The 15,106-nt window shown below is 39.3% G+C and overlaps 2 protein-coding genes across 3 annotated transcripts in view; one reads left to right on the forward strand and one right to left on the reverse strand.

Moving 5' to 3' along the window:
- The window catches only part of PTPN2 (protein tyrosine phosphatase non-receptor type 2), a 30,642-nt gene extending 24,573 nt beyond the window's left edge, over nt 1-6,069 (forward strand). Inside the window, exons 10-11 of the mRNA XM_031058865.1 lie at nt 743-844; nt 5,402-6,069. Of these exons, the coding sequence (XP_030914725.1) occupies nt 743-844; nt 5,402-5,423 (124 nt within the window). The 3' untranslated portion in view covers nt 5,424-6,069. The remainder of the gene's footprint in view (nt 1-742; nt 845-5,401) is intronic.
- A 4,143-nt stretch (nt 6,070-10,212) lies between these two features.
- The window catches only part of PSMG2 (proteasome assembly chaperone 2), a 7,198-nt gene continuing 2,304 nt past the window's right edge, over nt 10,213-15,106 (reverse strand). For both annotated transcript variants that reach the window (XM_005423337.2, XM_031058861.1), the window contains exons 3-7: nt 14,712-14,770; nt 13,756-13,874; nt 12,228-12,401; nt 10,923-11,043; nt 10,213-10,568 (exon numbers count right to left, since the gene is read on the reverse strand). In XM_005423337.2, coding sequence (XP_005423394.1) covers nt 10,476-10,568; nt 10,923-11,043; nt 12,228-12,401; nt 13,756-13,874; nt 14,712-14,770 — 566 coding nt within the window. In that variant the 3' untranslated portion in view covers nt 10,213-10,475. The remainder of the gene's footprint in view (nt 10,569-10,922; nt 11,044-12,227; nt 12,402-13,755; nt 13,875-14,711; nt 14,771-15,106) is intronic.

Genomic DNA, 15,106 nt, shown 5'->3' on the forward strand with positions numbered 1-15,106 from the left:
TTCCTGTGTCTTCATGAGTGTTTTGAGAGAGAATGACAGCAATTCTGTAGTTGTTTGAAGGAGCCCCTCACAAGAAGGGGTGAGGCTATGGGGTTGTGTGTTAGAAGTCAATCAAAGTTGGTTTTTGTGTCAGTTATGCTGTCTTAGAGATTTCAAGGGCACTTTTGGAGACACAAATTACAAGGCTGTCCTGCTAGTGTAACGCACAGAACTTGGTTTATGGTGTGTCCTGTATCAGGATCTGGTTTGCATCCTGAGATGAGTACCCTTAATACAGCATGCAGCTGTGAGTAGGGGTTGGAGTCAGTGTATCATTGAGGCTGCTGTGAACTCTGCAGTGGAGGCACCCGTGTAAATACTGGGACACTTGCACGTGGTACCTGGCACTGCATATAAAGGCAGCCTCCACACAAAACATCTCAGTCACCAAATGGGGCACAGACAGGGGTGAAAGACTCAGCTCAGATAATTTAACTAATTCTGTTCTCTGTCAGACTCGTAGATGAAGTACCACATACATCTTTACGTCTGTCATGTACTTATTTGTGGGTCTTCGCTATCTGAAACTCTCTACAAGGTGGTTAAAAATAATAAAAGATTGCTTGGTTTGGATTTTTTATACCGCTGCTATATGCTGCTGCTGGGTTAACTATTGGGAGTGTTGGAAAGAGGTTTGTTTTAATATTATAATAGCCTTTTTTCCTGTTCTTCAGTGTAAGAGTCACCTTTTTTTCTTTTTAAGTTCTGTCCGAAAACGACTGCGGGAGGATAGAAGAGCGCAAACAGCACAGAAGCTGCAGCAGATGAAGCAGAAGCTAAATGAGACTGAAAGAAAAAGAAAAAGGTGGTTATACTGGAAACCTATTCTCACTAAGATTGGGTTTGGTACACTGTTTTTAGTTGGTGCTTATTTTTGCTGGAAAATGTATTTTCAAGAACATTCCTTGTAAGTGAACAGTAAGTGTGGCTGCTCCAACAGCTGATTTTGCTGGAAGGTAATGAGTAGGGGTGGGATTTTAAGCATAAACTCCTTATTCCTGGAATGGGTACAGACTGTTACAGACAATAGAGAAGTGATGTAAACTTGATCTCATGTTGACATCTCAGGACTTTCCACTGCAGGTACTTAGAAAAATGAACCGCTGCCCCCCACAGAATTGATGGTTTTTGTTTAATATGAGCAGGTACAAACTTGCTGCAACTGTTTATACACTTTTTAAAACGGTGTTCTACCAGATCTTGAACAAATGCTGAACCATGGAGGTTTAGCTACTGAAGGCTATCTGGATTTAAATTTACATGCCTGACATAAGCAATAAACAGTGTTGTATCATTTACATTATTAATGCAAAGAAGTTATCCTTAAATATGTGTACTGTGTAATGTACTAGTGACATGAACATAAACATTTTATATTCTTACGACCTAGGATAAATATATTTTATAATTGCATATTTAATCTTTTTGTAGTTCACTGTACTTTTAAAAGCTCAGTTTGTACAAATTTCTGACCAAAAGAATTTCATTTTGAAACTAAATGTAATTATAATTTGTGCATGAAAAGAATAGTGCAACCATTCCCCACATTTGACTCTCCAGTTTGAAATGAGCAGCTAGGGGTCTGATGAAGCACTTGCCAATTTCTACTCTGTTAATTTGCATTCCTTATTTATTTTTTGTAGTTTTCATTATTTAAGACTTGGAATTTTTTTTAAGGCTTTTGAGAACTTAGCCCCCACTGAAAGTCATACTGTTGATTAATGTATTCAGACTTCAGCTATTGTTTGAAGGCCAACATTGTTCAAGTTCTGACATTCCATTAAATGTAAAACATAATGTTTTGTGTGTCTATAGATTTTAATTGCTAGAACGAATAAAATTAATTCACCAGTAATAGTTGTAGGAAACACATCAAAGGAAATGGTAGTTGAACTTCCAAGGGTGGCTCTAATAGAAAAGAAATGTTGGTAGTGTTCTGCCATACCCAGTGTTTTCAGTTGTATGAGCCACTTTAGTAGTTTCAGAAAGTCTAGAACTGCTTTTCAGGTTTCCCAGCACTGTTTTAGACGTGCTAGTAAAACACTTTAAGGACTAATATTTTGGGAGTATCTGTGCTACAGCCCCTTTAAAATTATTGAGCACTCCCTTTCCATTACTTGAGTAGTAACACTTCCTAAATAGTAATCCAACACAAACCACTTTCTGCCCTTTAAATTACCTTTGAATACAGAGATGGTATATGGCTGAATGTAGCTTGTTGTTAAAGCTAGGATTTAGTAATTTGTAGGATTGGATTGTACTTTGAAATGGGAGTTTTATTTATTCAAGCATTGCCTTGTTGGGTAACTTCAGAGAAGTTAAGTTTTCGCCTTCCGTTTTCTAAGCTTGGTTGTTTTATGTTGGGTGTGGGGTCCTGGGGGTTTTCTTCCACTCCCCTCCTCCATTTTGTAAAGCACTTCTTGGATTTATTGCTTAAAAATACTCAAAAGAGCTGGATGATTATTTGTTCCTTATTCAAAGGAATTGACTTCAAAGCTTTCTACGTCCAGACTTGGTAGTCACATACGAGGCATGGGGTCCAATTCCTCTGACATTTACTACACCAAGCTAAGTACAGTTTACTCTTTAAAATTCTCATTTCACAATAGCTAATATTATTCTGGACCACGCTGTTTGTATAGTAAACAAATGCTGAAGGGTCCAGATGAGCAAAACAAATGTAGTTTTGTGGAGCACTGGATTTGGGAAGTTGTGCGTCAGTAGAACAAGACAGTTTGTTCCATGGCATTGCTGACCAACTGTGCAGCTCAAATAGCAGAATGACTGCTGGGACAGCTAACTGCTGGGACATAGCACAGGCAGGCAGCTCATGTATTTTAAGACATTTCACAATTTTTACAATCACAGTAACTTTTAGCCAGCAAGAAGACTGTCAAAAGATTTTTTTTTCCTTTAAATTGAGAATAGGTTTTTCAGTATCAGCTGTAACTGATAGTAGGTGTAAATGTATGTGCCTTATAAAGATATTTTGGTTATGGAAAAATACATGGAATGTAATTTAAATGCTTTTGTAACAGAAATATTCCAGATTTTATTCTAGATACTTAAAAGCAGCTAAGGAAAAAGTGCAGGCAAAACTTGGACTGATACCACACTGTTATTTATTGCCCTTCTTTTGGCATGAGGAGGATTTCCTGGGCTACCAGTATCCTACAGGCACTGAGCTCTAACTGCAGCTTGTCAAGTTGTCGCTTGATTTTTTTTTTCCTGATTCCATCTTCTAAATTCTGGCTTTTCAGTTTTCTTGATCCTGAGTAAGCATTCCTCAGTTCAGGGTGGGGCAGGGCAGGGGGCAGCCAATTCAGATCACCTCATACTCTGTTACCTTCTTGATGCAATAAAGCAGGACTTGCACATTCAGCAGTTGTTCTGTAAAAGTTGGGTTCTGTGATTGCAAGTACCTTGGGAGTCTTAAATGTTAATAATTTAAGGAGGATGAACCAGTACAAGCCTTGGACAAAACTTTTGAACAGTGAATTGTTTATGGTAGTCTGAGAATAGTAAGAAAAATCAAATGATTGGTTTCTTTTTACATTCCAGGAAATAATTTGGATAAAAATCTTCTTTCTGGTCCATCACTAATCCTTAAAACCCAAAATCTGGAGGATTGTTTTCCTTGATGCACACTAAGCCCTTGTGATACTTTGTTATTCTGGAGGCTTTAAATTTGCAGCATTTTTGCACAGCTTGGATGTTAAATAGGAACAAATTTGGGCCAAAATGAAGAACTGTCAATCCCAGTCATCTCTATCATAGGAAATGCTTAAAGGGTGAAATTGAAGGACATGCCTTCTGACCCCTTTTCTCTCCCCATGCCTGAGTTCTGGCAAACTGCTGCCTGGTCCCACGCTACTTCTAAAATGTAGTTGGGCTCAATTCAAAATTGCTTTTGGTTTGGTTGGTGTTGGTTTTCCTCCTCTTCTCTGGAAATGCATCAGTCAAAATATTTGATGCATAGTGGGCATCTCTGATTAAACATTTGGCTCTCAGATGAACACTTGTGTACAAATCACGCACGTTTTCATAAAGAAATACCTAGCAAACATTTGGACCTCCAGTGCAAGGGGTTTGCAAGATTGGAATTAATCCTCTAGGTTTCTAGGTTTCCTGTTTGTGTTCTTGGTGCAGGGACAGTCCCCTTAGTGACGGTACATCTGTATTTTCTTTGAAATGTATTAAGTAAAATAATTTAATTCAGTGTGAAATAGCAATTTGGAAAAAAAAACTCTGGATTTGTTATGGAAGTGAGATGTTGCCAGTGAAATGTGGCTTATTCTGTTAAACCTCGAGTAATATGGTTTACTGACATCAGTTTATGTCCCCCTGAAAAGGGAAGAGGCGTAAATGTGTATGCATATATGTGTGACTGGATCATGCAGGCGATTAAAAAGCCTGGTTAGCTTTATGTTTAATGAATGTAAACCAAATTATTTAGTTTGCTGTTTGGCATTATAGTAAAACCTGAGACACTTGAGGACTGCACGAGAAACTAAATTAACAATGACAAAAGAGGAAGTCTTCTGCAGGGCCAAGTGGCTTAAGCTAGAGGACGGTATTTGCAAAGGTGACGTGACATACAGTAGTCTTCCTGGGCCTTTTTGTTTGCCCCCAAAGTTTTAAGTCAGTCTTTCATTTTTATGTACAAAAAATAAACGTGTTCAAAATTGCATCTCTGTCTGAGTCTTTATTTAATTGGAAGGATAAATACTTGGAAGCCCTCTCTCAATGTGTCATACCTGGTGGAGGAAAGCTGCTTTATGAATCAGTGTAGTGCTTGCAGAACTCAAATGCATTTTACTTGTAGTAGCTCGGGTGTGTGGTGCTGTGAACACCAAAGTCTCTTTCTGTAGACTCGGAGTAGAGCCTTTCCTTGCCTAAAAACAAAATGTCCAGTGTTGGGGTGTTTTTCTCACTACAGGAAATCTATGCCTAGAAATAGTTACTTTTGAGCCGCTGTAGCACGATTGGCCTCCAAAGCTGTGGGAGGTGATGTGTTTTGAGATGCAGCCTGCCATAGTCCCTCTGAGGCCCAAGGAGACTTCTGCAGTGCTTGTGGTTACATGTGTGAGGAAGTGGTTTGCTGGACTGAGACCTGTACTTGAAGCTCTCCAGCAAGGATGTGCCTTACACTGTAACGTGGAAATACCTTCTGGAAAAGCAACGGCTTTCCAAGAGTACTTGCTCAGAGGCAGTAGTTGCTCCAGGGAACTCATGAGAAGCTGTTTGGTGTTGACAGTGAGCTGCAAACCTACTGTCAGTTCTTAGCTCTTTTTTTTTCTTGTTGATTTTATCCCCGTACTCTGTACTGAATCGGTGACTTTCTTTTGGTTGTATGTCGCAGGCCGAGACTGACTGACACCTAAGCCTTCGAGACTTGGGAATATTCTGCAGCTATAAACTGCAAATTATTGACATGCAAAGCAAGACATGACCCCCCCCTCTTCGGGAACAAAAAGTGAGGTCTGTTAAGTACCAAGAGGACCTCAGTTATCTGTTTACAGCGTAAACTGCACCGAGGGGATGAAGACCACCAGCAGCGTGTGCTACTTTGCAAAACGAAATAATTTGCCATCTTGTGTTTTTATAATGCCTGTATTAATGTAGAAAGATGTAAAAGAATTAAATTAGGAAGTATTTTGTTTTGTACTGCCATTCTTATTGTATTTTTATACTTTTTGGCAGCATTAAATATTTTTTTAAATTGATGATGTGCTGTTGTGTGCGCGTTATGTTAGGGAGAACCTGTTAAGAGCGTGTGTTGTGGAAAAAGAAGGGTTTTGCCTTAAAGGTTTCCTGATACCTGTCTTAACTGGAAAATGGCAAAATTATTAGAGTGTGCTTTTTGCAAGTATTTTCATTAATGCTAAGTATTGTAGTTTGATTTAGGAGGAACTCTTGTACATTTCTTTTGTAATACACCACTAAGAATATTATTTTAATAATCTGACCAGTTGGTTTGGTAATTCTTTTTATGTTTGCTATAAAATACGCACAAAATGTTCGGAGTAACTTTGTGACGGGAAAGTGTTCTGTTGGTGATAGCTTTAAAGGGAAGAAAGAGGTTGAACCTGACCTTTCTTGACCCAGAGTCCTGTGTAGTTAATGGGAGCTGAGGAACAAAAACGAAGTGCACAAAAGTCAATGGTATCTGTAATTAAACAGGTTTTGGATTGTGCCATGGCCATGTGTTCTATGTACAGTATTTTCCTCACATCTCCCACCTTCTGTCAGCCTTCTCCTTGACATAGTCAGGATGGATTGAAAATCAGTAAGCCAGAGTGCTGCTTAAAGGAGTTCTTTCAACAAGGTCAGCAGGGTTTCCAGCCCTGTGCCTTCTGTAACAGAGCTGATCTCAATTCTGCACTTGTTCTGTGATGGTTTTGGATAAACCTTAACTCACAAAACCATATATTTACTATGACTGTCTAAACAGGCATGTGGTGGGGTTTTACATGGTAGGAGCCTGAAATCTTATCAGAACTTGGTCTTGAGGGCTGTTCATGAAAGCAGTGATATTCAGAGTTGTGTTGAACTTGAAGGGGAAGCTGAAGCAGGGGAGTACTTAATGCTATTACTTGAGCTGAAGACACATTTGACACCATCCTGTAATAGTCTAAATTTCCAGTCTGTTTGGCCAAATTTTTTTTCTTTATATGATTACCATTGTTCTGAGCCTATGCTGGAGGAGAAAACAACATTGTGACTTGATTCAGTTTTCATTTTCAAGTTGGTGCAGCTGTGAAACCAGGAGTGTTTATAGCAAGAGATTAAGCTCTGCCAAAACCACTGCAACAAACCCTGCTATTGTTGATTACAGGAACAGGGCCTGTTTATACCACTTGGGACATCTTTGGATAAGGCTTTCAGCTGTTCATGCCTTTTACCTTTAGCTATGGTTTAGGTTTTCATTATTTTCCCCCTCTTGGAGTTGTGAGGAAGCACGCAGTGCATGACTACTGGCAGTGTGCAAGTGCTGCCTTATTCTACCTGCTGCTATCAGATGCAACTAGTTTATCTTGTGGGGCATAAACAGCTGAATATCCCAATAAAATGCTGATTGCCCTTAGTTTTTAAATGGTTTTCAACTACTGAGATGCTGGAATAAAGTTGACGTCAGCCAACTTGATGCACTGGCAAAGGAGATCAAGATAGGCTAGTTCCAAAACCAGGGCTTTGTTGTGTTTGGTTGAATGCTGTTTTGCTTTCTGACCTCTATACTTGTTTGGTTATTTCTAATTCTTGGTTATTTCTAATTCAGGCCCTAATTCTTGACAACTGTTGAGAAAGCGTATTTGAAAAGGTGAAGGAAGGGGAGAGAAAGGACCAAGTGAGTGTGTAATTGTAGCCTTTAAAGAAATGGCTTTAAAATGATCAGACCTGTGAAAGGCATTTCTTTCTAAATGAAGAAGCTGTGATTTACTGACTGCCATTTCTTATCTCCATGATCAAGGGCAGTGCTGCAGAGGTGTTTTTATTTTTGCTGGTGATCTGACTAGCACGGCAAAGGTGCAGCCTTAGTCCTGCAGGAAGGTTTTGGTGCGTGCAGGGCTGTGCTGGGCTGTGCTGGGCTGTCCCGGGCACTGGAGGCAGGAGTGGCTCGGGGCCAAGAGCAGCGCTGCCTGCCAAACTGCCGGCCTTGGAGAAGCTGCATCTTTGTTCCTCCCAAAAGGATCCAAGTGCCCTCTACCTTCTTCACAGGGAACAGGAAAGCCCTGAAGATTTGCTCTTTCAGAAAGTACTCCCAGTGTTCTCCTCTTCCCTTCTCGAGGTTTCGCTCGGCCATGCATCTTGAGGAGGCAGTGAACATCTTTAGCTCACTTAAGAAAAACACTGTGAAGCAAGTAACACCCTTTTCATTGGTTCTGTCTGCTCCTTCAGCTCCTCAAGACTTCATTTGCTTTCCTGCTCTGTATACACCTTGTAGTCATTTGGCTCAATTTGAATATGGTTATTTTTCCAACTAGCTTTAGGCTTATCAGACTTGCCTTGTGCTACATATGGCCTTTTGTCTGCATTCTTTGACTACATCTGCATTTTGACTCACCAAATTTGATTTACCAGTCTGGATACCTGTGGGAGCTCCTAAAAATGTATTGTGGTTAATTCTCACTTTTCAACTCTAGAACTGACCATCTTGCATCCATGATTTAAAGTTGTTTTTAAATCGGCTGATGTGACCAAGCACTTCCAAAAGGTCAAAACGGAACGCATAGCTAAATACTATAGTGCAACAGGTACCATGACAAACATGGAACATGTGAACCATCCATCACTCAGCTGCTCTCTCAGACTAAGCCTGTAAAATACACAGATACCAGACTGCCTGATATCAGACAAGGTTTCCTGATTCCTCTATATTTCAGGGCACTGTAATAATGTTCAGTCTAAGAAGGCTCATTGACCTAGAATGCTTTAGTTTCAGCTTCAGGAAATAGAACAGAAGCCTGGAAAAGAGAAAGCTTAGGGGTAACCGAATTGTTCCTAGTTGGCCTCCCAGTTCCCAGAGGGACCCTACAAGAGAGCTGGAGAGGGACTTTCTACAAGGGCAGGTAGTGAAAGGATAAAGGGAAATTGCTTCAAACTAAGAGTAGGTTTAGGTTGGGTATTAGGAAGAATTTTTTTTACTTTCATGGGGGTGAGGCACAGGCTCAAGTTGCCCAGAAAGTTGTAGATGCCTCATCCTTGGAAGTGTTTAAGACCAGGCTGGCTGGGACTCTGAGCAGCCTGGTCTAGTGGAGGGTGTCCCTGCCTTCAGCAGTGGGGTTGGAACTAGAGGATCTTCAGGATCCCTTCCAACCCACACCATTCTACAACTCTGTATGGACAGAAAATACAGAGCAGGCTGTTACACTGCTTGCAGTCTCCCCAGTTGAAGCTACCACAGCAGCATTGGGAAAAGAAGGCATTGGTTCTGTCTGCTCCTTCAGCTCCTCAAGACTTCATTTGCTTTCCTGCTCTGTATACACCTTGTAGTCATTTGGCTCAATTTGAATATGGTTATTTTTCCAACTAGCTTTAGGCTTATCAGACTTGCCTTGTGCTACATATGGCCTTTTGTCTGCATTCTTTGACTACATCTGCATTTTGACTCACCAAATTTGATTTACCAGTCTGGATACCTGTGGGAGCTCCTAAAAATGTATTGTGGTTAATTCTCACTTTTCAACTCTAGAACTGACCATTTTGCATCCATGATTTAAAGTTGTTTTTAAATCGGCTGATGTGACCAAGCACTTCCAAAAGGTCAAAACGGAACGCATAGCTAAATACTATAGTGCAACAGGTACCATGACAAACATGGAACATGTGAACCATCCATCACTCAGCTGCTCTCTCAGACTAAGCCTGTAAAATACACAGATACCAGACTGCCTGATATCAGACAAGGTTTCCTGATTCCTCTATATTTCAGGGCACTGTAATAATGTTCAGTCTAAGAAGGCTCATTGACCTAGAATGCTTTAGTTTCAGCTTCAGGAAATAGAACAGAAGCCTGGAAAAGAGAAAGCTTAGGGGTAACCGAATTGTTCCTAGTTGGCCTCCCAGTTCCCAGAGGGACCCTACAAGAGAGCTGGAGAGGGACTTTCTACAAGGGCAGGTAGTGAAAGGATAAAGGGAAATTGCTTCAAACTAAGAGTAGGTTTAGGTTGGGTATTAGGAAGAATTTTTTTTACTTTCATGGGGGTGAGGCACAGGCTCAAGTTGCCCAGAAAGTTGTAGATGCCTCATCCTTGGAAGTGTTTAAGACCAGGCTGGCTGGGACTCTGAGCAGCCTGGTCTAGTGGAGGGTGTCCCTGCCTTCAGCAGTGGGGTTGGAACTAGAGGATCTTCAGGATCCCTTCCAACCCACACCATTCTACAACTCTGTATAGACAGAAAATACAGAGCAGGCTGTTACACTGCTTGCAGTCTCCCCAGTTGAAGCTACCACAGCAGCATTGGGAAAAGAAGGCAAAATCAGATCACTTCTGACCTTCACTTACCTCACCAGGAAGTCTTGAAAAAAAAGTTAAGATCCACAGTTGACATGGAAGTGGAGGGTTTTATCTTCCAAGAAAATCCATGCCTACACATCGCTCTCAGTTCTCAGCTGCATTAGAAAGGAGCACCTTAAGCTTGTCCGTGGCAGTAACACTTAACCAAGGAAAAAAGTTTCTTAAAAAATATTTTATTAGAAAAAACTTCCAACCAAAGTTACTCAATAAACAACTGTACAAAACATATTTCTTTGGTGAGTTTGTGAAAGTTACCTTAATTTCTTTAGCTACCCACATACACAAAAGGAATTTTTCTTAACTAAAGCATTTATGTAGACAGACACCAAAGCAAGCTGCTGTTCCTTGGCAATTACTGTAATCACCAGCTCAAGGGACATCTGTGACTGCACACGTGACTCACAGTGAGCTCAGAGCTGATCAGAAAAGGGCAGGTGGGAGACCATTGCCAAAAAGCAGGCGCCAGGAACTCGGTATCTTCCACTGTGAAGAAGGATCTGTGGAATCGTTGCTCTGCAACAATAATAATAATAAAGATTTAAGTAGTAATGATGTAACTGGGTATTAAAATAATGGGCAGCAGTACAAATGTCAGTGTCACAGTGGGTTACTTTAGAAAAGAGCACTGGAAGAGAGAACTCAAACCTTTACACAATTTTTGCCCACACCTGTCAAACAGAAGAACTGGTGTTCAGATTTGTTTTTTCAGGTGGGGAAACTCCCACTGAGGTTTTAATACAAATATATATTTTATTTGGCATATTCTTGACGACCAAGAGCCAAAAATGAACCCATCTGGACTGAAGAAAAATGAAAATAAGGGATATAAAATATGACAGCAAGAACTTTAGATCAAACAGTACTTACTTCACTTTTAATTAGCTGGAGCCATTCATTAAGATAGTTAACAAGAACAAATGCATCAGGGATGTTGTCTCCTTCTGAGCAAAATTTCAGAAGAACTGCCATTTGGATTCCCTCTGAACAGCTGCAACAGAAATGAGCAGCCATTTATATTTTGTTTTTAGATCCACAACAATTATATTTATGTATTAAGAGCAGCAACAACATGCACGTATCTTGTGAGAAGCCAAAACCAAAAAGGAAAAATGTATGTGTATATTCTTTTTCCTCCAGATTTCCTAGATCACATTTTCACACTTCATGCTTTTTTGCTTAGTCTTGAATTTGGTCAATACTTTGCAAGGCAAGAATCCTACATCTTGCAAGAGTATTCAGACCTTTTACATAGTTAGTTTGCATTTTTGTGCTGGTGAGGTGCCTATATACATCCTTTGATGCAATCACTCCTTATCTTTCTGTGTATTTTAAACCAGCAGTTTTGCAGGTTGCATATCAGTACTTCACTCAGAATATTCTCATTATTTAAATTGAGATATTAGGATGGCTATTTTAAATTATTTTATCTCAAGTCCTGGCAGTTTTTTTCTTTTGCAATTGTTTATTGTTTCCATTCTGAAGTCAGTATAAATGTAAGCATGGCATTAGTAACTTTGCTGCTGTTGAATGCAACAGTGTGGTCAGGTGTCAAAAGTAATAATTAAAAAATAAAAGTCAATTTTCCACTGGACACAATGCATCTTTTGCAGAACCACACAGTTGTGCTGTAAGTAAGTATTAGTTTCTAAAATTAAAAAACTCAGCTTTCAGCACAACTTGTGATGCACGCAGCTTTTAACAAAACCCCCACATCTCATTTTTTTGCTGGCCCTGAAATCTTAACTCATTCATAGTGCTCAGAGTTGTTTGTGGGTTTTTGGAGTTTTTCGTATAACTGACATTGGAACCATTTGCCTCAGGAAACAGTTTTAGTTAAAGTAGCACAGGTACAGGAATTCTACTATTTACAAATAGTGGTTTGGATATTATCAGATACCAGATTGATTGTGATCATAACTGTAAAGACTTCATTCTTTTCCTTTAGCCTATTTCCTTATATTTTTATCTTATTCTAACTTTATGATTCAGGACTCCCTACTTCTCTTCCTGCTAATTATGGGCCTGACCTGAAATTCTTTTGCTATAAACCCCTGTTCTATAAACAGAAGGACTTTTCTTTTCCTATAACATAGCAATTTGTAAGATAATTTTACCCAAGTACTAAAAATAAGACTTCTGATATCTTTCTGTGCTTATCTTTAGGCAACTCACCTCTCAGTAAACAATAGTTTTGTGATGCCACCTCCAGGTATATGCAGAACTTTGTCTGTATCATTTATACCAGGATAAGCTGCTACTTTTTCCATTTCTTTCCAGTTTAGCTCCTTCATGCGGCCTCCAACTGCTTTCTCCAGATCGGGTGTGAGCAGGTAGCGCAGTGGTGTCCTGGAAACAAGTCAAGGATGCACTCAGTCTGCCAAGGAAGGACACTGCCCCACTTGGCACTTGTGGCAGACAGAAGGTGCCAGCACTGAGGACCTCACACCTGCAGGGAAGAACTGTTCTGACATTCTCTCCCTCTTCAGATCAAAGTTAGAAAGTAAGTCTGTGGCCTCCAAACTGTACAAACCATTCAACTTTGTGCCACAAATAGAATTCAGGTACCCTTTCAGGGGCTCAGTTAACTGGCAAGTGCCAAATACATAAGCACCTAAACAGGGAAACTGCTTATGGTTGTTAAAATAATTTACAAATAAAATGTGCTTTTTCTTCCTTAAGATAGGAGGTGATTAATTCAAAATCTGTTTGGGTAAACTTAGACTTCACCATGGCACAGTATTTTTAGTAAGCTCACACTACTAATACATTTAGACTTTAGTCAAGTTAAAAGTATTTTCTGAATGCACTACCCTCACTCTTTAGTAAATCTGCTATAAGGTAATTGTTCTGTAGTGCTGAGGAGGAGTTGTTCTGTAGTGCTCCCCTCTGATATAAGGGAGTTGTTCTGTAGTGCTCCCCTTAGCTGGGAGGGTTTAAATCACAACTTATCACTCAGACCTCACCAAATAACCATCAGTACCTCTCATTTCATTCTATGTTAGCTGGCCATCCTGCAGTTGTATGGATCTACCACTATATCTGGGATGTGCATAGATCTAAACCTCCTTTGAGGCCCTATACATCTATAGAGCCTAAGGATAACAACTGCAGAAATACTGATTTTATTTGTTTCTCATTAAATCACCAATTATGATGCCCTCAATCATCAAGAAATGCCTGGTTTTTGGATGGGTAATATCTAGTAAAAAAATACTGCAATTGCATCCTTGCAGTTGCCTCCCAAAAAATAATAACTGATAACTTCCTATTAAAAAAAAAAAGAACGGCAACTTACTGTATGAAAGAAAACCTTTCAAATATAGAATGATGCCAAAGAGGTCAGAAAAAAACCACTACTGCAATCAACTATTAAAAATCTAACCTGTGACCTGTATGTCAGCAGTTAATCCCTGAAATTGCCTGCAGCCACAGGAAGTTAAAACTGAGGCAATGCAGGCTAAGTGCAATTTGCTTACAACTTTTCATTTGATCAGTACTTCTGACAGTAGTAACCCAGAAAATTCAGTGACTTATCCTGTAATATGTCATGTTTTAACAATATACTAAGCATTTTATGACCAATGCACACATGCAAGCAGAAGCACCTGTCAAAAGTACTCAGGACACGGAAGCAGAGGGAAATATGTCAGTTAAAAAAGCCCAGAAACATCAGTTAGGTCTTTCAAGGACACAAACATACCCCAGAAGCTGCTCATCATCGCGCTGGTACGCATGGCTGCTGGACAGAAGGACAACCCTGGCACATTTGCTGCTTTTCACCCAAGAGAGCAGGGTTTCACAGAATGGCCTGTACTTGTTCTTCGTGCCAAGACACAGACAAAAAAGTGAAAAATTTAATGTGTCCTTAACAATACTAGGTGTTACATATAATGTTTGGCAGTGATGTAAATTATTCTTCATATCCACTTAGTCTTCAGCCCCATATATATTATTAGAAAGCAGAGAACTGCCCTGGTTGTTTACTTAAGCAAAACTACACGTAGAATTACAAGAATTATCATTAAGGCCATGCCAACCACAACAGTACCACCTGTTTTGTGTGCTGTTAATACTAAGGGGAAAAGCTTTACAGCAAGATGGGATGGCAGGATCACACAGTATTTTTCCACACTTTGAACTGCTAAAATACAGCACCACAATTTTCTGTCATCGCATTCTGCTTATTTTAAGTTATAGCCACAACCCAGTTAATGAGTAATAGTAAATTTCTCATTTTAACCAAATGAGTGTTGTTAAAATGAATCTAGAATACTGTGAAATAATTAAATTGGCATGACACACACACAAAAAAAAATAAAGCTATTACAAAGAACACAGAAAAATAATAAATGTAAAGAAAAAAATAAACAGACAAAACTCAGACCATTTTGTATTTTCATGACTCTTAATAACTAAGGAGATATTTACACTAAAATCTACCAACACAGGCTGCTGTTGTGGGGCTTGGAAAAACAAAATGCCAAAATTGATGATGCAAAATGTCTCAAATTAATGCAGAAATCAGTAAAACATTACCAACTGCAGAAGGTGTTACAGCATGAAGTAGAAAAATACTTTTGCCAGGCCATTTAGTATCTGCCAGCAGAACTATTCAAACCAAAGAGTGAAGAAAGAACAATCAATGAACATACATACCTTTATAAAAGGTGATCTGATCTGCAGAACTACAAGCTTCTTTGAAGGTAAGGAGTACACTACAAGAAGAAATCATTAAGTCTTGATAAGCAGAAACTGAGAAAGAGATCTCAGTTTAAATATATCAAGAATTACCCCATTTACAAACTTCAGGATAGTAAACTTTTCAGCTATTAGTTCATATGGGAAAGCCTGACAACATCCATTGTGTTAAAAACATGTATTTCTGTGCATTGTACTTTCAGTTGTACTAAATTCAAGGACTGAATTAAGAAAGATGTATGAGGATATGCTTCCTGTAATGATTCAGATAATGTATGCATCTTTGCAAAGATTGACATTTTATTCTGAGATTTCTGTGATTTAAAAGGGTAAAAAAATTAGATACATTTTTC

The sequence above is a fragment of the Geospiza fortis genome, unplaced genomic scaffold, assembly GCF_000277835.1.
Source record: "Geospiza fortis unplaced genomic scaffold, GeoFor_1.0 scaffold100, whole genome shotgun sequence".
Classification (NCBI taxonomy): Eukaryota; Metazoa; Chordata; class Aves; order Passeriformes; family Thraupidae; genus Geospiza; species Geospiza fortis.